Genomic DNA, 22,349 nt, shown 5'->3' with positions numbered 1-22,349 from the left:
CGTCAATGTGACTATAAATGGCTCTGGTGAACCTAAGAATATAATTGAAACCTGGGTAAGATCTCAACAAAATAAACCTGAATTTATCCAGACATGTCAAACTGGAAACAGGTAACATATCTCAGTTGTGTTTTTTATCATTATTACAGCTTAATGAAACTCTTTCTAGTAAAGGAATATCTGTGTTGCACTTCAAACTCGTGACCTCCTCAAAACGTGCACGAAAACGAAGGTTAGTCAGTCTTGTTGTTATATTGCAGAGAACAGACCCAATCCCAAGACACATTATTGATTTTATTTTAAACATGCATGTCTGATTTGTGTTTGCAGTGTGGAAACAAAATCATCCAAAGTGGTTAGAAAGGTACATGCTATCTATCTGTCTGTCTGTCTGTCTGTCTGTCTGTCTATCTATCTATCTATCTATCTAATATACACTATGCAAATAAATGGAAATTGAAAATCTTTCTCTTAGATACACAAAATAACTATATTTCCTATTATCTTGTTCATTTGTTTCACAGCATACCCAGGTATCAAAAACAAGGTGAGATCTTTATTACAAGATCTCAACAGCAACTTAAGAAAAGTAAACAATAGTGAATAATAATTGTTATGAACGTACAACATGATTTAATGTGGTTATCTGATATGGCTTGTTCCCAGCCATAGCTGTGTCTTTCATGCTCAGGTAACAACTTCCTCAAACATCGTAGACACACAAAAACAGATTCACTGGCTTCTGGAGCAACCATACACCAGTGGATCAGTATGCTTGGATGCCCAACCTCAGGAAATTGTAATTTCTTATATTGGTATGTGCTATATCTGAAGAAAAAAAAAATCTGATGATGAGGGAATCAGATCATGATTCATTCTCAGTACAACTCTCTTCATCTCCAAAAACAGGGCCATGTCCTGAACACAACCATCACACCAGACATGGGCTTTTTAAATGGCCCCAAGTTGGGGTTCAGCGCATCAGCTCACTCCCCTGTAAAGGAAACCCTGAAAAGACAGCATATAGGGAATGGTAAGAGCATGAAGCTTAATGGTAAAGTGTGTAATTTCTGCAGCACTACACTGTTAGACTTTTCAAGGTTTTTTTTACAGTAACTTACTGGCAACACTGATTTACAGTACCATAACCGTATTTCAGTTTTACAGTAACTACATGGTACTTACAGTATTACTGTGCATTACTGTAAAAATCAAGCTAATCAGTACACTACTGTAATTATTTTTATTTGTACTAAATATAAATTAGATTTCATAATTTTGAAATTATCCTACATAAGTACTACTGACATTCAAATCAATCAATTAGACAAAATTATTACAAAATACCATTTTTTTTATTTAAAACATTTCATATACATCACAAAATAAACAGTCTGCCAATGCTGGAAATGATGTGTTCAATTTTTACACATTAATGGGTGAGTTTAGGGTTTTGTGTTAATTTTAACTCATTCATTGTGTTAATGATTTTAACAAAGTAAATATGTCAGAAAGGTTAGCACAAAGATGTGTAAACATGTTAAATTAACACATTATGTGCTGTCCTTCACTGCACACCTTGTTAAAAAAAAAGTAGGCCTACATAAAATCCTAAACAAAACGTTAGCATTTGACAAAATGATTGTAGAGGCATTGGTTGTTTAGCTTATACAATTATTATAATGAAATATCAACCATTACATTCATAAAACTGCAGAATATAAATACATTAAGCAGTCAAAAAGGAAATGTCCAACACAGGGCAAAACACAGTTTTCACAATACATGACACATAACCCCACCTTCAAAATAATTTCACTTATTTCCAAAAATTTGTTGGATTCATGTACACTGGTGGCCAAAAGAAGTATTTAAGTGTCTTAATGTTAAAGTCTCTTTGCTCAAGAAACATTTCTTATTATTATCAATGTCTGACTGTCTACTCCTCCATCTTTTCCAAAGCATAGGAGTAAAAGTCATCATCAAAATAATCTTTAAAAACCCAACACATTCACATTTGTCCACCTTTGTGAATAAATGAACTTCTCCAAAGTTCTGAGATCAAAAAAATGCTGAGATCCATAGAGAGAAAAACTGAAATCGAAGATTTTAGCCCATTTCAGCTTGTCTGCAGTGAAGGGGTTCCTGTTTGAGACAAATACACACACGAGCAATCCGTTTGTGCTCTGGAGACGCGTTCAGTCTTTCCATTTGTAAAATGCGCCATGTAAATAGCGAATCCGCCATGGCGCGAGCGCAACTGGCTTTTAAAGGGAATGGGAAATTACACTCTGATTGTTTTTTGCACATTACGCCCAAAACACACCCATTACTCATTAAGAGAATATAGAGACAACCCTTTTAGACCATGTGCTGGGCGCACCGACCATTTTTCCCATTGTTAAACTAGCAAAAGTGGATTCGGACATGCCCTATGTGCACTTGCGCCGTGCGTTTTAGACCATGTGCTTAGATAGTTAAAGGAACACGCCGACTTTTTGGGACTTTAGCTTATTCACCGCATTCCCCAGAGTTAGATAAGTCCATACATACACTTCTCTGTGCATCCCGTAACTCTGTCTGACGCACCCACCATTAGCCTAGCTTAGCACAAAGACTGGAGGTAAACGGCTCCAGCAAGCATACTGCTACCAATAAGTGACTAAATAACTTGGGCGGAGTGATTTGCTCGCAGCACCTGAGAAGCCCTGTGGTGAGGAGCAGAGAGTTGGAGTAAATCACTCCGCAGAAGTAGCAGTGCTTCACCTTCTGAGAATATAGTTCCCAGTATGTATACGGTTAGAAGATGGCTGTGTCTCATGTGACCTTGTTATTTGTACACGCTGTGACTATACAAATCACAACATGTAAATAGGAAAATGTTGGCGTTATTTTGTCACTTATTGGGAGCAGTATGCTAGCTGGAGCCGTTTACCTCCAGTCTTTGTGCTAAGCTAGGCTAGCGGTGGGTGCGTCAGACAGAGTTACGGCACGCACGGAGATGAAAAGGGTATGTATGGACTTATCTAACTCTGGGGGATACGATGAATAAGCTAAAGTCCCAAAAAGTCGGCGTGTTCCTTTAAAATAGGGTCCATTGTCTCTAACAACCGAATGCGGTTTCATTTGGTGCCACTAGAGGCACAGCAACTTAATCTTTGATCATATTGCAATAATTGCATTAAATCATTATAACATTGCCAGTTCATGGTTGCCTTTCTGCTTAATGAAACCTTGATTACAGATTATGATCTGTCTATAAATCCACTGTCAGGGTTGTTGCTCCTAATCACCAACTCTAAAAAGAGGAAGCCATTTGATTTAATATTTACAGGGGCTGCTGTAAACCAATTAATCACATATGTATGTTCCATATGGTGGTATCATTAACGTCAGAACTGTTTGTATGATCGATTTCATTTGCAGAGGTTAAACAATCTCTTGCATTTCAACAATGTTCCAGTCGTTTCAGGTTTATTTACAGCCATAAAACAGATAGACAGGTACCCTGATCCTGAAGAGCATCATATAATGTTGTGTATCTTGGAGTCAGGCAGCTCTGAACTAATTATTAGAGGAATTTGATGAAATGAAATAATTCATGGTTTGATATGTTTATTGATTGTGACTGTTTCACCCGTCTCCCTAGTTTTCTGGATGCAAACTCTAACAATGCTCATTGGAAGTCTCCAGACCTGGGCCAGTGTCAGGTTGTGGTCAACAGTGTGTCAGATCTGGAGAACATTACAGTCACTAATGGTAAACCCTTCTTAGAATTCACATTAGATACACAAGCTTCTTGTTAAAGTAAATAGAAGGAAGAAGAAGAATCATTTTGGGTTCCACATTTTTTAAAAGAACCATTTCCCAAAATTTCCAGAACCAAAATGTGTGAAGTACATTTTAATAATCTAAAGAATTGTTTTCCACTATAAAGAACCTTCTGTACAATGGAAAGGTTCTGTTGCTGTTAAAGGTTCTTCATGGAACCATTAATGCCAATAAGTAAATTTTAAGAGTGTAGAAATCTATTTTAACACATTAGCCGCTATATCATCCTGATATATTATGTTATATGCGCATTTCTTCAAAACACTCCCTTATGCTTTTCCCTATTAGTCAATGCAGAAGATATTCTGATCATTATTAAGGACTTGATACATGAGAGCAAATATCTGGATGAGCACGAGCTCTCAACGATACTGAATAAACTAGCCGATGTGATTAAAGTTAGCATGATCACACCTCCGCTGGGAGGAGTCATCCTCAACATCACATCTGACATCCTGGAGTCTAAAAGCGACCTGCTACCTTTTACCAACAGGTGTGTGTGTGTTTGTGTGTGTGTCCTGGTAAACTCTACATTATAGGGACAAAATGTCCCCACAAAGATTGCGATATTCGAAATCCTTGTCCTTGTTGGGACATTGTTTGGTCCCCATGAAGATAACAGCTTATAAATCATACTAAGTGATGTTTTTTGAAAAGCAAAAGGTTGGGTTTAGGGGTAGGGATAGTGTAAGATAGAATATACAGTTTGTACATTATAAAAAATCAGTGGGTGTGTGTGACATTGAATGTTTATTTAATATATTTGCTTGATTTTTATTACACAGTAAAAGTAATAAAACAAATATAGTAAATTATTTCATTGATGTGGTTGGCCGTGAAATGTGTCGTGCGTAACTACATATTAATTCAATTAGGTCTGATGTTTTATGTGAGGATTTTACAGGGATATTTTATACTTTCCATTTAAACAGAAAATCCTTTCCTGTTTTTGTGTAGTATTCTGAACATCACAGAGGCTGTTGGAGACCAGATGGTAGGGCTCAATGGAGACACAGTCAGTTTAACAGCTTCTACCATGGCAATATCAGTGGTCAATATTGACCAAGAAAATTTCCATAACCTCACCTTTGGAGTCTCATCCGCAAACAAAGGCTTTAACCCTGAGGTGAGCACAATTACATTTAATAGTTGCAGGTCAGTATATATATATATATATATATATATTTTTTTTTTTTTTAAATAAATTAATACTTTTATTTAGCAGGGGTGCATTAAATTGATCAAAAGTGACTGTAAGGCCATTTATAATGTTACAAAAGATTTCAATTTTAAATAAATCTTTTGAACTTTCCCCAAAAGTATTAAGCAGCACAACTGTTTTTAACATTAATAATAATAAGAAATAGCATATTAGAATGATTTCTGAAGGATCATCATAAGACACTAAAAACTGGAGCGATGATGCTGAAAAATCAGCTTTGCCATCAGAGGAATACATTACATTTTACAGGGTTTCCGCGGAGTCATAAAAAGTCATAAAACGTCTTAAATTTAATAATAAGAATTTTAGGCCATAAAAAGTCATAAAAACGTCCGGATTTTCCATACAAGGTCATAAATTTAATTTAGCCACGTCATAAATTGATATGCTCGTTCATTCGTTGGTTCTACCATTGCCTTTTCCCCCTGAAAATGCGCTGGCGGCATAATGTTAAATGCACAGGTTAAATGCGCTAAAAGCGGAACGCTCATTTGAAACGCGCGCCACACGGACCATTTACCCGCTCGGCTCAAAGTCCAAACGGCAGCGCAGCGCGAGCTCAATAGAACTGATGCGTTTACTCTGATCGGTCTCAGTCACAAGATCCAGTGAGAAGCGCTTGAATTCAGCGAAGAACACACTGTCTCAGTGATTTAAACCAGTTTAAAGGCAGATGAAACAGCGCTGACCAACAGGAGAAACTCTGCACAACTGTCAGAAGGCTTTTCCGTCTACAATCTCCCGTCATTTACCATGGATTTACTGTCACGTTAGCCTAGTGATATTAACTGCACCATGTGGGATATACATATTGAATTTTATTATATTATTAGTGCTGATAATGTATTAAAGGACTAATGGAATATTTACAGTATTTAATAATGTATTTAGGCTGCTGTTTTTCATACATTTCCTGAAGATACGTGCCATCAAAGTTAGGCAACACAAACCAAGACAAGTTTCAAGACTTGACCCCTATTAGCACATGCAGAAACTAAGTAATTATTTTCCCAATAAAGATATTTATTTTGTTAAGGACAAATGACAAATGTTTGAATGTCCTACCTCAGATTTGTGAAATGTTCACCTGTTTTAGCAAGTGTTTGTCATTATATTTTCTGACAATAAAGAGTAAAGTTAGTTTAAAACCACAATTAAGGCTCTGGTTTCTACAACTTTCACTTAGAAGCAACAGTCTGCCTTTAAACTTGAAAGAAATAAAGATTTGACATTTATCGTGATAATTATCGATATTGACTAATATAAAACAATTATCGTGTTAATTGTTTTTGGCCATATTGCCCAGCCCGAACTGAAATCTCCCGGTCTATCACAATGGGAAAGTGTACATTTAACGAGCCATGGCTCAATGATGGTGTGTTTAGTAGTTGGCTCAAGCCCATTGCAAATAATCAGTATCAAGCATATTGCACACTGGGTAAGAAGGCGTTGGAGCTGTCTTTAGGCATTTAAATAATACATCTTGTTACTTTCAATGAAAGTCAATTAAAAAAAAAACTTTTGAAAAGAATTTTAATTAATTTTTCATAATTCATGTAGGTCATAAATTTAAATCATAATGGTCATAAAAAGGTCTTAAAAAGTCTTAAATTTGACTGACCAAACCCTGCAGAAACCCTGATTTTAAAATATATTAAAATTGAAAACAACTTTACATAATACATAATATAATATAATACGTTATGTAAAATAATATATTAATCATCATCACAAGCATTGAGATGCTTCTATTTTATACTTTTTCCTACCAAATATAATGAATAATATATGTAAGACATCTTAAAAGTCACACAATGATCAAATCTTATGTTTTTCTTCTATAGATTTATATCAACCAGGAGCCTTTTCATGGTACAGTGGCCTTCATTTCTCTTCCCTCTGAAATACAAGACAAATTCCCAATCGTAAACGATACCAGCCCCCGTATTCAGTTTCAATTTTATGGTGTTCCAACTCTCTTTCAAACAAAGGTGAGTTCAGTTACTGAGGCAGATGTTCATTTTACAGTGTGTTTGTGACACTATTTTGACACGCTACTTTTTGTGAATTTCCCACAGAAAGACCCAGATATGAAAAAACTGAACACTTATGTGGTGTCTGCAAGTGTGACTAATGCCACAGGACCCATTGAAAACCTAAAAGAGTATGTTGCAGTCACTCTGCGCCATCTAACAACTAAGAAAGTAAGTGGAGTTCTTAGAAATGTCCAGAAATTAAAAAACACTGGCAGAAAAAAATCAACTGTCTTTACCTTTGACAGAAGGACCAGAATGTCCAGTGTGTCTACTGGGATTTCAATAAGAATGGCAAGTCACTTGTACTAAATGAATGAATACATTATAATTCTTCACACATTGGGTGCTATGTCTCATAAGTGTATTTGTGTCGGTGGATTTATGAATGTACTGTTTTAGATGGATATGGAGGATGGAGTCCAAAGGGGTGCTGGACGTATAATATCAGCAAATATTACACAACCTGTCTTTGTGACCACATGACCCACTTTGGAGTGCTGCTGGTGCGACACAATTACAATTACTTTATTAGTTTGAAAAATAGTATATAAATACAATAATAATACAATAAATATATAAAATATGTTGGCTTTATAAATAATAATGATTCAAATAGCATTTGAATATTTTATGTATTAAGCCAAGTTTGTTTTGTTTTTTTTTTAAGGACGTGTCCAGAACTCCTATTGATAAAAATAATGAAAGAATCCTCACTATTATTACATACATGGGCTGTGGAGTGTCTTCATGCTTTCTTGGGATCACAGTGCTAACATACACCCTCTTAGAGTAAGATGCTTTAATACTTTATGTTAATAAATGGCATTGCAGCATACATGCATTGCTATAATATTTGCCACAATGGATATGCCATATTGTCATGTCTATTCAAACAGTTTTACAATAAACTTTATATTTTAAAAGTCATTTTTCATGTCACATTTCTTTGCCATTGACTTTGGATGCATTGCATCTTAATACAGGAAGTTAAGAAGAGACTACCCAGCCAAAATTCTGTTGAACCTGTCCATTGCATTGCTGGGACTGAACCTGGTGTTCCTACTGAATTCCTGGATTTCTTCTTTTGACATCTATGGCCTATGCATTGCTGTGGCGGTGACCTTACACTATTTCTTACTGACTTCCTTTACCTGGATGGGTTTGGGGGCTGTGAATATGTACTTTGCTTTGGTCAAAGTTTTCAATGTGTATGTGCCCTCATACATCTTGAAATTCTGCCTGCTTGGCTGGGGTGAGAGATTTAAGCTTATTAAAACATTCAGAGACAGATTTATGTTTTCAATTCATTCATTTAACAGCCATTATGTCTTTGCACAGGGATTCCACTTTTTATATGTGGCATGGTGCTGGCTATAAAGAGAGATGCATATGGCATGAACACCATAAGTGATTCCCAAATGACACTGGATGATTCTGAAATGTTGTAAGTGAAGTTGGATGGGTTTTAGCATGAAAATCGTAACAGAACAACATTTCAAATTTACTATAGTGTCAAATGTAAGTTAATAATTGTCATGCCTTTCTTTTTCAGCTGCTGGATACAAAATGATGTGGTTTTTTACATGTCAGTAGTGAGCTACATAGCCTTCATACTACTGTGCAATGGCTCCATCTTCTTAGTGGTTTTGATCCAGATCCGAAATATGCAAGTCAATCAACCTGCTGGCACCCGAAGTGGGATATGGAAAGACCTGCGGGCTGTGGCGAGCCTTACCTTTTTATTGGGTCTCACCTGGTCTGTGGCTTTTCTCGCTTGGGGTCCTGTCAAAGTGTTCCTCCTCTACCTGTTCTCCATACTGAACAGCCTTCAAGGTGAGAAAGAGCACATCAAATTGATTTAGATTCAGCTTTACGATCCAATCTAATATTCTATGTTGTGATTTGTTCCAGGATTCTTCATTTTTGTGTTCCACTGTCTCATGAAGGAAAACGTACGGAAGCAATGGAGAATACATTTATGTTGCGGAGCTTTCAAGCTGCAGGAATACTCTGGTAAAGCACAAATTTCTTCCTCGCAATATTAATCATCATGGAAAGCACAAGCACTAACTTTGTGATTGTTTTCAGAATGGAGCCAAACTGCAACTGTGGTTCCCAAACACAAACCCAATCCACCAAATACGTTTCCCTTCATGGCATCCGTGAGATCCATCAAGTCTAATTCAACTCAGAGCTCAACGGTTTCCTCAGAATCCAGCCAACGTCAGGTGACCATCACAAGACCTGACCTGGGTAAGATGTTGTTACCAATAAGATATATTGTTGATGCTATAATGTTCAAATCTTTTACATTTGCTTGTCTTAACCTTTCCTGTGGTAGGATTAGTATATGAAAACAGTTTGGTAATACCAAGAGCCAGGGCGGGACTGTCGGTTCTTCCCCGTGATGCATCTCCTGCCACAGGAAGTGGGCTTGAGTTTCCTTCAAGGCCATGGAAGAATGGATTCAACACAGATATCTATTCCAAATAAATGTGACTGTTTTTTGTTTGTTGCTCTGTACTAAAGCACGCATTTTTCTAGAAACTTTCAGTTTTAAAGTGACATTTGGCTCTTCAGAAAAATAAATAAACAAATAAACATGTTGAAAACTATATCCTATCATATGCTGTACTATCTTAAACGGAAATTATGTAAATGTATGATTTGTTTGTAAAAATGTGGAATGACCTGTAAGTTTCCATAATAAATCTGCAATAAAGTCTAAAAATGGTATATGAATGAAAATCGTAAGCTTAGTACTGAGAGAAACCTTAAGGCGGAACTACACACAAGCGCGACAATTGCATTCCGGAAGACGTACAGTGTTGGACATGCGCGTTACCCTCGGAAGTGCAACATTTATGTTTTGTAGGCACAGCATTGGAAAAGGTGGGTTGTCTTTTATATTTTCTTAATTTGAACATTAAAACGGTGTGCATTTTTGCTGTTCGCCTCATATATTAAAAGTAGACCGTGCTGTTTTTCTAAATAAGCCTAGGAACAGTTGTGTTGTTCACCCGTCAGATCGGCATAAGCGGATTTATGTGGGTTAACGTTAGTTCTGTCTCATCCAGGCCCGGACTGGCCACCGCGAGTACCGGGAGAATTCCCGCTGCCCTGTATTTATTTTATATTATTTAAAAAATATATTATTATTTTATATTATTGCCTGCTCATTGTACCACAGCGAATCCGGCATTCGATAATAAAACATGAATCTACTAGTCTCTACTGGCAACACTACGGTTCGGCTCACGTCCGCTTTGTGCCTCCGTCAAACGGTTTCGATCAGAGTAATCAATGCGAAGGGCTCGAGGATGGAGAAGAAGCGGCCAGATGTAGTGGACAGTGGCGCCTTCCGGACATTTTAATGGGGTGGCCAAAGGGGGACAGTAAAAATCCTAGGCTGGCACACTAAAACAACCGGGGGAAAGGGGTAACCTGCATTGATTTCAATATCTATTTCTTTTTCTATACTACTTAAGTTTATTTTATGTAATTTGTCAGGTTGATTTGCAGATTAAATTACATTCATAAAACTAGGTACTGGTAGTATGCACATGAATCACATTGTTTAGCAATGAACTGTAAAATACATTTATAAATTCCTGTGTAAATACATTTATACGAGTGATGCACCGACATGAAAATTCAGGATTCACATGTCTGAAAACCGACACCAAAAATGAAAATACAGTTTTAATAATAATCAAGTGATACATCAAATGTATTTAATAACCAACACTCAAATAATACAGAGTTGTAAAAACATTAAAACTACACGTAAGGCATTTTTTATATATCAACTTTTTAATAACAGAATGATGTTTCTACAATTTGTTGGTGATTTAAACGATGGTAGTAATAGCCTAACTTATTTTCATGACAGATTTAGGCCTATTTAAAAATAACCTACATTAAATATTCAAATGATGAATGATAAATATGTAAAAATGAATGAATAGGTTAAGTAAAAAAATAATCAATATGTAATCTAATGCATATATTTATTAAAATGCTCCCCTCTAGAGTTTTTTTCTTTCTTGTTAACTAACGAGTTATGATCAGTGAATAGATTTCCTGATGTAACTGTAACGTTAACATTGTTTACCATCTGTTTTATTTTATTCCGGTGTTTGAAAGTCACCGCTTGAGCGATTACATGAATCATTATTTGTACTATAATTTCTACAGTAAAAGTAGCAAAGTGCATTGTGATTATTGGATGTCAGGCGCTACAAAATGTTTAGTGAAGTTTTGTTTCTAAACTAAAAACTGACTGATTTCCTATTTGGAGTTACAGCAAGTTAAAAACTTTAGGATGACCTGGTGAAACTAAAGCTACAAAATGCATCTCTTTGGAAGGATAAACTGAAGTTTTTAAGTTCAAAGCAATCCTCATATGAACCCATCAGTATGGCCCTGTCCCAAATGGCACACTTCAGTGAAGTATCTCCATCTTGTCTTTGTTTCTGTAGATGAGCGGGGACTCGGATGGTAATAAAGAGTTCCACGAGCAGCTCCGTTTACAGCAGCTGTATGAACAGAAGAAAGCGGGTGGAGATGATCCATTCACGTACGTCGACCCAGAAGACGGCACTGCGTACGACTGGGACCATGAAAAGAGAGCATGGTTTCCAAAGGTCTCCCATTACCAAACAAAATACTACATTTACACAATGTCTGTTTTAATAACCCGATCAGAGCTGATTCGCTGTAAGTTCCGCATTAAAGTTCATGTTATTTGCTTTCTTTATAGATAAATGATGATTTCATCGCTGCATATCAAGCAAACTATGGATTCAACGAGGAAGGGGCCCCTGATCCGTCTGCTGCGGCCCCTCCCGCCGAACCAGAGGAGCCCAAGAAGACGGAGGAGGGCTCGGACCTGGACAAAACTAAGGAAGGCGCTCAGAAAGGAGAGAAAAGAAAAGCAGACCCAGGTTAGAAGATATTCATAATCATTTACCTAATAACTGCTTTATAGAGTAACTAATTTAATAATTGATGATCTTTACAATGTCAACACTGAATTTACTTCAGCTGATCAGCCGAAATGCATTATTTTCCTGTTATTACTGTTAAGCTGCTTTGACACAATCTGTATTGTATAAAGCTCTATATAAAACAAGGTGAATTGACATAAATGTTTTGTATTCTAACTATATTAACAAATATGTATTGTATTTTACAGGCTGGTTTGAAGTTGAAAAGGACAAAAACACAAATGTTTATGTGACAGGTAAATAATGTCCTCATTATTAGATTCGATTAGATTACTACATGTTTTTTACATGTTGTAAATACTGGTATGACTCCCTCTAGTGGCCATATCTACTTTTTAAATCAGTTGGTTGGTTTAAATAAGAACTGATAATCAGCTATTCAGTTCATGAAGTGTTTTTCAGTGCATGTGTCTTTCTGCTAGGTCTTCCTCTAGACATAACTCCTGATGAGTTTGTGGAGATTATGTCCAAATGTGGAATTATCATGCGTGATCCTGTCACAGAAGAATATAAAATCAAGCTCTACAAGGACAAGGATGGGAACCAAAAAGGAGATGGACTTTGCTGCTACTTGAAGGTTGGTCATTATAACATTATGATCATGTGCATGTAAATATTCTATATATATTTCAAATAAAAACACATACACGTTTGACGTGCAGTGTTATTTTAGTATTATTTATAGTATTTATTATTATTTTGAATTAGCCTTTATTTGTATAATTTCATTTATACAATTAGATTTTAGTTTAAGCAATTCTGTTATGTGCTTTTGTCATTTTTATTATTATTATTTTATTTTTTTACTCTTTCGATTTGGCATTAATTATATATATATAATTACGAGCTTGATAAAAATACTCATTTTAGAAGAAATTTCAGATGGCACTTAGAGGCTTTTGCATCTGAAGTCTTCATATATATATATGTGTGTGTGTGTATGTATGTATTTATTTTTATTTGTAGTTGTTGTCATTTTAGCACTTCATCTTCGACCTATATTACTTTAGTTAGTTGTTAGATTAAGTTGTTAGATTTTTTTCTCATCTAATATTTATATTTAATTTGATCTCAGCTTGATTTCTAAGAACAAATACTATTTTGAATAGTTTTAGTTTTAAAACGGTTTAACATGCTTTACATCATGTGTATTTATATCATTTGTAGACAAACATTTTAATTTGATTATTCCCTGCAGAAAGAGTCTGTGGCTCTTGCCGAGCGGCTCTTGGATGAGTCTGAGATTCGGGGCTACCGACTGCACGTGGAGGCAGCGCGATTCGAGCTCAAAGGACAATATGACGCCAACAAGAAGAAGAAAAAGAACAAAGAGTACCGCAAAAAGCTCCAGATGCAACAAAAGTACAAACCTTTTCTAGCTGAATCCTGTGTGGCTCTATGTCAGGGGTGTCCAAACTCGGTCCTGGAGGGCCACTGTCCTGCAGAGTTTAGCTCCAACCCCAATTAAACACACCTGAACCAGATAATCAAGGTCTTACTAGGCCTAAACTAAACTCTGCAGGACAGTGGCCCTCCAGGAGCAGGATTGGACACCCCTGCTCTATGTAGTCAATTCTGACACATAGTGTGACAATGCTCTTCTTAATCAGCATAATATTTTTTGTGTTGCTGTAGACACGACTGACACTTGTCATTTATGATTATCAGGCAGCTGGACTGGAGGCCGGAGAAGGCCCTGGACGCTCGCAAAAGGCATGAGAAAGTTCTCATCATTCAAAACATGTTTCATCCCAGTGACTTTGAGGTAAGAGTCAATCTCAGATTGAACATACCGACACACCCAGAAGAAACACTTGAACATATTGTAGATGTTATTGAATAGAACATTTTGTTGGCAACACTTTACATTGAGTGACATCTGCATGGAAACGAGCATTTGTAAAATTGCTGCAGCTCAAACCAGATCTACAGAATTGTCTTTTTACAGCACAGAATATGTTTAGCCTTGCACCGGTATTCAAGAAATGCTTTTGGTTAGGAACAGTTTAGAGCTACGGCATTGTTGAGTTTCTCTGTACCCGTGAAACGTCTCTGCATCAGAGCTCAAGGCAGGTTTGTCTGCATTCCTGAAGTAGGTGCAGCCAGGAATGAAGGTGTGGATCCGCAAATCTAGGATCCTCATGCTTTCTACATCTTTTAATTGTGTTTAAGAAATGAGACTGATACTAAGATTGAACTAAAACTATGTTTGTGATTCAGCTATAAATAATATAGGCCTCAATTATGGCTAATTTTCTACCATTTGAAAAGTTTCATTGAGCTACCATTCAAAAGTTTGGAATCAGTAAGATTTTTTTTTAAAAGAAATGGATACCTTTATTCAGCTGATTAAAAGTCTCAGTGAATACTTTTACATCGTTAATTTAATTTCTGTAATGATGCTGAAAATTCTGCTTTTCCATCACAGGAATAAATTACATTTTAAATTAATTAACATTTTTTTTAATTAAGTTATTTTAAATTGTAATATTATGTCACTACTACTGTTTTACTGTGTTTTATCAAATAAATGCAGCCTTGGAGAGCAAAAGCAAACTTACCAACCCCAATCTTTTGAGCAGTAGTGTATACTATCCCATTAATCATTTAGAAACTCCTAATCACTCTTTATTATTACTATTTTCACATTTTTAAAATAATAGCAAGGGATCAAAACATATGAAGTTAGATTAATAGGAATTGACTGCAAATGTTAAACAAATCAAAGCCATGTTAAATTGTAGCTTCTTCAAGAGTGTACTAGATTCCAGCTCTGCACATTCTGGACATTTAAAACTTCAACAAACATCATGAAGTGCATCCTGGGATGCTTTTTAAATATTTGAAAAGGGGTCACATGTATTTTAGAAACTTGTTTGGTTGCTTTTCCTTCATTATTCAGTCCAACCATTTATATTTGTCTACAAAGCCTCTTTTAAGCCTTTAGATCAAATGGTTTTTTTTTTTTTTTAAATAATGAAGAATATAAATGTAATCAAATGTCCAAACATTTAACAAAAAAATGTGTTGAAGAGCTGCACCATATGTGTCATGCAGGAGGATCCTTTGGTTCTGAATGAGTACAGAGATGATCTGCGGACAGAATGTGAGAAATTCGGGATAGTGAAGAAGGTCATTATCTTTGACGTAAGTCCTTTTTTACTTTTTAACATTTATGTCTTACACAACTTTTTTTTATGCTCAACTCTTTGCTTTCTTCCATTGGAAACAGAGGCACCCCGATGGAGTGGCATCCGTGGCTTTTAAGGAACCTGACGAGGCGGACATGTGTCAGGCGGCTCTGAATGGACGCTGGTTTGGAGGGAGGAAACTATCAGCACAGCCGTGGGACGGTGTAACTGACTACCAGGTAAAATACTCAGCCTGTTTTAAGGCTACAGAATTTACTTCCTCGATCTGATTCAGGAATTTGCTGAATCACGAGAAGTGGGCATTGCATACAAACCCAATGTGGGTTTGCTAAAACAGTCTCTAAATAGCTATTTGGCTGTTTGGCTTAACATTACAGTCTGCACGGCCTACATGATGTCATCAGAAAAGGAAAGTTATTACATGGACTAAACCAACACAAACATTTTTTATTTTGTAATCACATGCACAATTAGACCAGAGATGTATATTAAGAAAGTTAAAAGAGTCAGTTTCAGGGTCAGTATAGTTGACTAAAACTAAAACCATTTAAAAGAAAAGCGTGTTTCTTGAAATAAAAAAAATGATAAAAAAAAAATGAATAAATTTAAGTGTCATTTAGTTTAACTGCATGCACTAAAATGACTCGCACTAAAACTGAAATAAAAGTTATTAAAAACTATATAGACATCAAAAATACACAACAAAAATACTAAAACTTTACATTTAAAATAAAATGGTTCAAAATATGAATAAATACTAATGAAAACTTAAACCATAAATTGTTACTTGAGATCAAATAAATGTTTAGTGAAATAAAATATTATTATTTATAAAATGTAAACTTAAATGTTCAAATCGGTTCTATTTTCTTCTGCTTTTTTGCCTCACTTTTTGGCTCTGGTCACACAGGTTGAGGAAACCTCACGAGAACGAGAAGAGAGACTGAAAAGCTGGTCCTCTTTCCTGGGTGACGGATCTAAAGCGGACCCTTCAAAAGCAGCAGAACAACAGAATTCCAGCACACAAGAAGCAGCAGAACCGACTCAACAGGAGGAGGGTACAAACGAAAGCACCGCAAAACCGCAGGAGGGGAAAGATGAGGAGGAGGACAAGGAGGAAGGAGGAATGCTGTCGACCGATAGCAGTTTAGCAGGAAGTGATGATGAAGATGCGTAGATGTGGAGAGAAAACAGAACTTGTTTAATGTCTCTTGCTCAAACATCTCAACACCAATATACAGTGGTTTCCTTTTAATTGTCCCCACGACATGCCAGTGCATTTCACCATTTCAAAATTTGGGGGACAATGATGGAAATGTAACTGCAAATAATCATTTGTGTGATTATCACTTTCCTTCATGCTAATGTGTGTCACCGTCCGAATCATTTTGAACTTCTGTTAATAGTTTTATAGTAAAAACACATTTTGTGACCTCTTCATTGTTTCTTGCTTTTGTGAAAAAGACGTTTCTTATCAACTTTGCCACAGAAAAAGTTTTTGGTTTATATGGGAACAAAAAAAAAAACAAGCCCAGTGTAATTCCGTGTAAGCGTAATGACAGCTGTGATGTTATCTGTTTGAGATGACCTTGTTCAACTCGCTCGGGCACATTTCTCAGCGCACAACCTCCCGCACAAAGTCTCACATTGGTTTTGTTTTAGTGCGATCGGTGGCTAGATGTGCGCTGGATTCAGTTCGGTAAGCAGCGTGTTGAATGTTTCGAGGATTTGATTTGTTTTCTGAATGCTGTTGAAGTCCTGTTTCAGTTTGAGGAAGGAGTGCCGACCTATTTAGAAATGTGGGTTTCATCTTTGTCTTTTTTAAATCTTTTGCTGTTCTCTGTTTATAACTAGTCTAAATAAGAGATTATTTATATGAAATGGGTCATTTCGTTTGTTTTTCCTCAACTATTTTGTTGCACTGTCCAGATTTCTATCAAATAAGTAATGTTAACATATTAATAAACTGTACTTTGCCATCTCAAGCTACATTCATACAATTTAATATACACTACTTTTCAAAAGTTTGGGGTTGGTAGATTTTTTTTATGTTGTTGAAAGAGGGCTCACATTTATTTAATTAAATTTTTGATTTTAATATAATTTAAAATGACATTTATTCTGGCAAAGATGACTTTTCAGCATCATTACTCCAGTCTTCAGTGTCACTTGATCCTTCAGAATTCGTTCTAATATGCTGATTTGGTGCTCACAAAACATTTCTTGTTATCAATGTTGAAATCAGTTGTGCTATCATGGTTTTATTTTTGTGCAAAACATGATACATTGTTTTTCAGGAATTTTGATGAATAGAAAGTTCAAAAGAACAGCATTTATATAAAATAGAAATCTTTTGTAACATTGTAAATGTTTTTACCATCACTTTTGATGATTCTAAAAAAAAATCTTATTGACCCCAAACTTTCAAACGACCGTAATATTGGATCAAAGTCATGCCTTTAGAAAGGTACCAGGGTCGACAGATTTACAGTTTCATTTAACAGTATAAGCGTTGTGCTCAATGAAGAATAACACATTATCAGTTAAATGCTGATATTTACATCCATTAATATCCACTTAATTTTCCTATACAAAATCATTGTAACAGGGTTGACGTCGTAAGATTTTAACTGTAGAGTTTATTTTTGAAAGATTGATGTTATTACAGTGTTAACCATTTATTTATTTTAATGTATGGGACAGTAAATTGCTTTAAAAGGGGAAATACAATAGGGTTGATGCACAACTTCATTCTTTTTATGATTAATAAATTAGAGAGAATAAAGACAAAATGCTAGATTTATTTCAATGTTAAGTACTCTACACATATGTATATGGGGGACATAAATGAAACCCATTTTGTAAAATAATAAATGATGTATCCCTAAGTCAGGATGATGGAGGACAGACTGTTAGAGCACTCAGAGGAGTGTAAAGATTCTCCTCAGCTGTTTACATACTATCAAGGTGATATCAACACTGCCGTGGATGAGCACTTCTTCCGTGCCCTGAACAAAGCCACCACACCAAAAGACCTCAGCACTAAAGCCAAGGAAAGCAATAGGACTCCCAAATCTGGTGTGTTAAATGCCAGTAAATCAATCAATCAGTCTATCTATCTATCTAAATCAATCATCTAAATATATGCTTTTCTTATGTCAGATGCCCGCCTATCATCATCATCACCATCACCATGGGCTTTTCCTGGTCTAACATCTAAGTACACACACTCTTCTGGCTCCTCAAAGTTGACCCAATTGACATCCATGGACGCCACATCTCCATCCCAGGGAGTTATCGTGAATCCCTCAGGACTATCATCCTCATCCTCCCTCTGGCCCTGTCCACCCAGACAGAGCACAGCCTTTGAACTGCCTCAAATACTCTACCAACCGCCCATGGCTGCTGAGGGCAGCGCCAGCTCTTACCTGAATCTGTTACAAATGGATCGCCCAACAGGGGGCAACATGATCTCTCCCTTCTCAAAATCAGAGACCAGACCAGAGTGGAATTCTGGGACGGCCTTTAAAGATGTGTCTGGAAGCAGGATCGGCCTAGATTCAGGTACTGCGACTTATGCCATTGCTAACTGTTCGTTCACAGATGCATCTAATGCAAGGGTATACATTGTAAAGTAAGGGATAATGAAAAGTCTGCCGTTCTTGAGCGCAAAATAAACTAAGACAGATGATTAGATCAGCCTTTATAACCCTGAAGGGGTTTGTTTTGTGATAATGCAATGCTAAATATACATTATCGGTGTTAAATGGCTACTCACCAAAAATGTATAAATAGGCCTGCCTATATAGGCACGAAATATTTATTTCTTTTTTAATGAATTTTTGCAGTACTGTAAATGATTTATCTGTGCACTTCATTATTTGTTTTTTTTAAATCCATGTGCTCTCACTGTGCAATTACTCTTAATTGTGCATTTTCCCTGTAAAAATAAACAATAAAGTAAAGTAAAGATCCCTGATCTGTGAAAGCGACTAAAAATGCTATATATGTATGTCAGGCCAGTAGTTGGCGATGTCACTTTGTAAAGAAACACTAAACACCTATATACTGAACACCTAATAGGCATGCGCATGACGTCACCGTTTTCACAAATTTGTGTTTTTGTAGTTTACATGTAAAAGATAACTGTATCGGTTTCAAAAGTTTGTGTTTTCAGGACCCAAAACGTTGTTGTCGTGTAAATGAATGGCCAAAACGCACAAAAGAAAAACAATCTGTTTTTAGTTGAAAACTGTAGTGTAAATGGCCCATTAGAGTTTCAGAATGGGTTTCAAAGTGCAAGTTTTTAAAAACTATTCAGTTATCGTCTCTGTGTAAACTACAAAAATGCGTATTTGCGAAAACGGTGACATCATGCACATTTGTATTGTGTTCAGTCAATAGGTGCATAGTGTTTCTTTACAGAGTGACATCGCCAACTACTGGCCTGGCATACATAATACAGCATTTTTCGTCGTTTTCACAGATCCGTGTGAAAAAGGATAGTTTTGACAATGTTGTCGTCTGTATGCGAAGGATGCAAAGGAAAAACCTTTCCGTTTTTATACATAGTTGTCGTGTAAACGTGCCCTTAGCCTCTGCCACGATGTTCGTATTGATATGTTGGTGTGACGTGAGGTAACGTTACTGCCGTAAATCAGTCCCCCGTTTCACAGAATTTTGTACCCTCTCACCAGACTTTTGGGGGGTATCGTGTGAAAGAAGTCGGTGTACCATAAGAATGATTTTGAAACTGATATATATTGATGAAAAATTTACAGTTGCTTTAAATGTGATTGTCACTTCTGAATCTCTGAGTAGCTTCTTTGGATAAGTAATTACTTATTCTAATTTCATGACTGTTAAAAAAGTATGTTCTATATATTACACATACTGTTGTACTGTATTATGTATGCCAGGCCAGTAGTTGGCGGTGTCCCTTTGTAAAGAAACACTATTGCCAGCTATATAGTAGGGATTTATGCATATTCGGATGCAGCTTAACATGCAGTGCATTTGTTTACTCTGTCTGTTTATGTGGATAGATTATTTGTATTATTTTGTGTTTTTCAGGTGTGCCTGTCTCAGAAATCAATAAGGATTTGTACTGGTATTGAAGAAGAGATTTCTGGCTGTACAGTATGACGAAAATACATTTTCAGCATAAGACTGCCTGTGTTTACTTTATTATGTAAGCTTAAAAATGCTTTCGGACATTCGGTAAAGTGACTCAAACCATTATATTCATGGTGTCAGACATTCCTCAGAGATGAATGGCAGTTAATTGCTTCTTATAGCCGTGTGCATGTGAATACGCCATCTTATAATAGGACATAAGTGAAAAAACCTGATTGGAAATAGTTCACTTCTCTTAGCTGGATGAATGAGGAAGTAAAGTCTATTTATATGATTTGTAACACAATCATAGTTTTACTAAACTTTCTTTTTGTATTATATGCTGTTTTGAAAGTTCATATTTTTACTGTAAGCCGTAAAAAAAACTGTTGTCATTTGAAAAAATATATTTAATATAGTTACTTTTCTCTCTGAAAAGTTCCTCATACTTTCGGGGACCCTTCAAAACTGCATGTACAATTGTTTCAACTCTTTAGAGCAGGTTACACAGAAAGCAAAGCATGGTTCATGCAATGCTGAATGTGACATGAGCAAACCAAAAATAAATTTCCTCTAAATTGTTCAAATGTTCTTGAATTTCATCTTTACAAACCTGTTTTCTTAAAACCGTTTCACACTTTTTTTCCTCAGGCAATGATGTATTTCCCTGCCACACAGTCCCTCACTTTTGATAAATGAGTATGACAAAACAGCTAAAAGCTTTTTTGATGAATTTCCTCAAATATTTCCAAGAATAGTATACAGTAGTCTATTTTCAGACCGATTAGACATGTGACCCTTTGTTTAATAAATCCCACATAAATATAGTCCTTTTGTATCTACTTTACACATTTACATACTTTTTAAACGAGACGTTTGATTTTTTGCAGGTCAGAATGACCTGTCAGAATTATGAATGATTTAAAAATGTTGACAGTCTGTTGTTTATTAGTAAATTAGACTTATATGTTTACTTTATATTTACTTTTTTAAAGGCAATTTACTGATTTTCAAAGTCAACTGCATTCTGTCTCTCCTGTTTAAAGCATTGATTTGCAGTGTAAGGAGACATTTCTTTGAGGATAAAGACTCAAGGCCACCCACACATCTTTGTGAGCTCACGTGCTGCTGTTTCAGTTGGTCCAGAAGTGGGAGACAATGTCTGCTGAGCAAAGGTGCCAATGGGCCATTAGTCTTCCACTCATTCATAAATACACCAGCTTCAGCAGGAGAGGGCTGCAGTGCTCTCTGCTCTGCGTGTATTCAGGGGATGTGGGGTATGGACATGCACGAGGACAGGCTTTCACGCTCACTTACTCCCACATCTCTGTAAAACTGCAATTACTGCTAATAACACATTGGGAGACTCTAGGAGAACAGAGTCATTCGTTTGCCTGTCCACAAAACTTAAAGGGGTTATAACTATAGAGAGCCACTGAATGCAACTTTGCTAATTTTTCAAGAATTAGAGCAAAATGATAAATAATGTATCTTAGGTCAGCATATTAATAGCTTTGAACACACTGGAAAACATACTAGATACTATAGAGGCAATTTTTATTCTCATAGTGTGACAATATTGTCAAAAAAATCTATGTGTGTTCAATGAGTATGTTTTTTTTTTTTTTTTTTTGAGCAACAATGGTGGAAATGTTCAATAGCTTATTTTGTAACCAAGACTTTAAGATATGTGACTATACATAAATATAAATCATTAAGAAATATTCACTACTATAACATTTAACTCTACTGTATGGTTTGAGAATGAGAATCTGAATAAGAACTGAAGGCTTTTTAACTCTCTTGGGTTCAATCAGTGGTTTATAACCCCAACATGGGAATTATTTTTTTACAGTGAGTGCACTATATTCTTGCTTCGTGTGCTTTTCTCTTTCCCATCATCCTCTCACATCCCCAGAGTGTGTTAATGAATGAGAAAATACAATTTGAGATGTTCTCAAAGCATTTACCCTAGTTCAATAAA

General features: G+C 36.0%; 3 protein-coding genes across 3 annotated transcripts; all 3 read left to right on the top strand.

The window, feature by feature from the left end:
• Positions 1-93: 93 nt before the first annotated feature.
• Positions 94-9,582, top strand: adgrg4b (adhesion G protein-coupled receptor G4b; the record flags this gene model as incomplete). Its single annotated transcript, XM_084400018.1, has 17 exons — positions 94-111; positions 692-815; positions 910-1,033; positions 3,650-3,759; positions 4,120-4,324; positions 4,789-4,957; positions 6,898-6,978; positions 7,132-7,257; positions 7,335-7,380; positions 7,489-7,592; positions 7,757-7,878; positions 8,073-8,341; positions 8,428-8,533; positions 8,642-8,922; positions 9,001-9,102; positions 9,178-9,342; positions 9,431-9,582. 17 exons carry the CDS (start codon positions 94-96, stop codon positions 9,580-9,582), a joined length of 2,304 nt encoding a protein of 767 aa, XP_084256144.1.
• A 300-nt stretch (positions 9,583-9,882) lies between these two features.
• htatsf1 (HIV-1 Tat specific factor 1) lies at positions 9,883-16,688 on the top strand. Its single transcript, XM_084400497.1, has 10 exons — positions 9,883-9,981; positions 11,571-11,735; positions 11,852-12,035; positions 12,287-12,334; positions 12,521-12,675; positions 13,297-13,460; positions 13,767-13,863; positions 15,156-15,245; positions 15,331-15,468; positions 16,161-16,688. Exons 2-10 carry the CDS (start codon positions 11,571-11,573, stop codon positions 16,425-16,427), a joined length of 1,308 nt encoding a protein of 435 aa, XP_084256623.1. The 5' UTR covers positions 9,883-9,981; the 3' UTR covers positions 16,428-16,688.
• A 228-nt stretch (positions 16,689-16,916) lies between these two features.
• Positions 16,917-21,185, top strand: LOC311285069 (uncharacterized protein). Its single transcript, XM_084400498.1, has 4 exons — positions 16,917-16,949; positions 18,140-18,328; positions 18,413-18,814; positions 20,324-21,185. The coding sequence occupies exons 2-4, from the start codon at positions 18,145-18,147 to the stop codon at positions 20,365-20,367; spliced, it is 630 nt and encodes a 209-aa protein (XP_084256624.1). The 5' UTR covers positions 16,917-16,949; positions 18,140-18,144; the 3' UTR covers positions 20,368-21,185.
• The last annotated feature ends 1,164 nt before the right edge of the window (positions 21,186-22,349 follow it).

Source organism: Rutilus rutilus, assembly GCF_951802725.1.
Source record: "Rutilus rutilus genome assembly, chromosome: 25".
NCBI lineage: Eukaryota > Metazoa > Chordata > Actinopteri > Cypriniformes > Leuciscidae > Rutilus > Rutilus rutilus.
This window is presented reverse-complemented; position numbering and strand designations above follow the sequence as displayed.

Coding starts and splice junctions, on each gene's coding strand:
- htatsf1 (XM_084400497.1), top strand. CDS start 11,571: ATGAGCGGGGACTCGGATGGTAATAAAGAGTTCCACGAGCAGCTCCGT. Junction 11,736..11,851: donor AGAGAGCATGGTTTCCAAAG/GTCTCCCATTAC, acceptor CTTTCTTTATAG/ATAAATGATGATTTCATCGC. Junction 15,246..15,330: donor AGAAGGTCATTATCTTTGAC/GTAAGTCCTTTT, acceptor CATTGGAAACAG/AGGCACCCCGATGGAGTGGC.
- LOC311285069 (XM_084400498.1), top strand. CDS start 18,145: ATGATGGAGGACAGACTGTTAGAGCACTCAGAGGAGTGTAAAGATTCT. Junction 18,329..18,412: donor CAATAGGACTCCCAAATCTG/GTGTGTTAAATG, acceptor TTCTTATGTCAG/ATGCCCGCCTATCATCATCA. Junction 18,815..20,323: donor CAGGATCGGCCTAGATTCAG/GTACTGCGACTT, acceptor TGTGTTTTTCAG/GTGTGCCTGTCTCAGAAATC.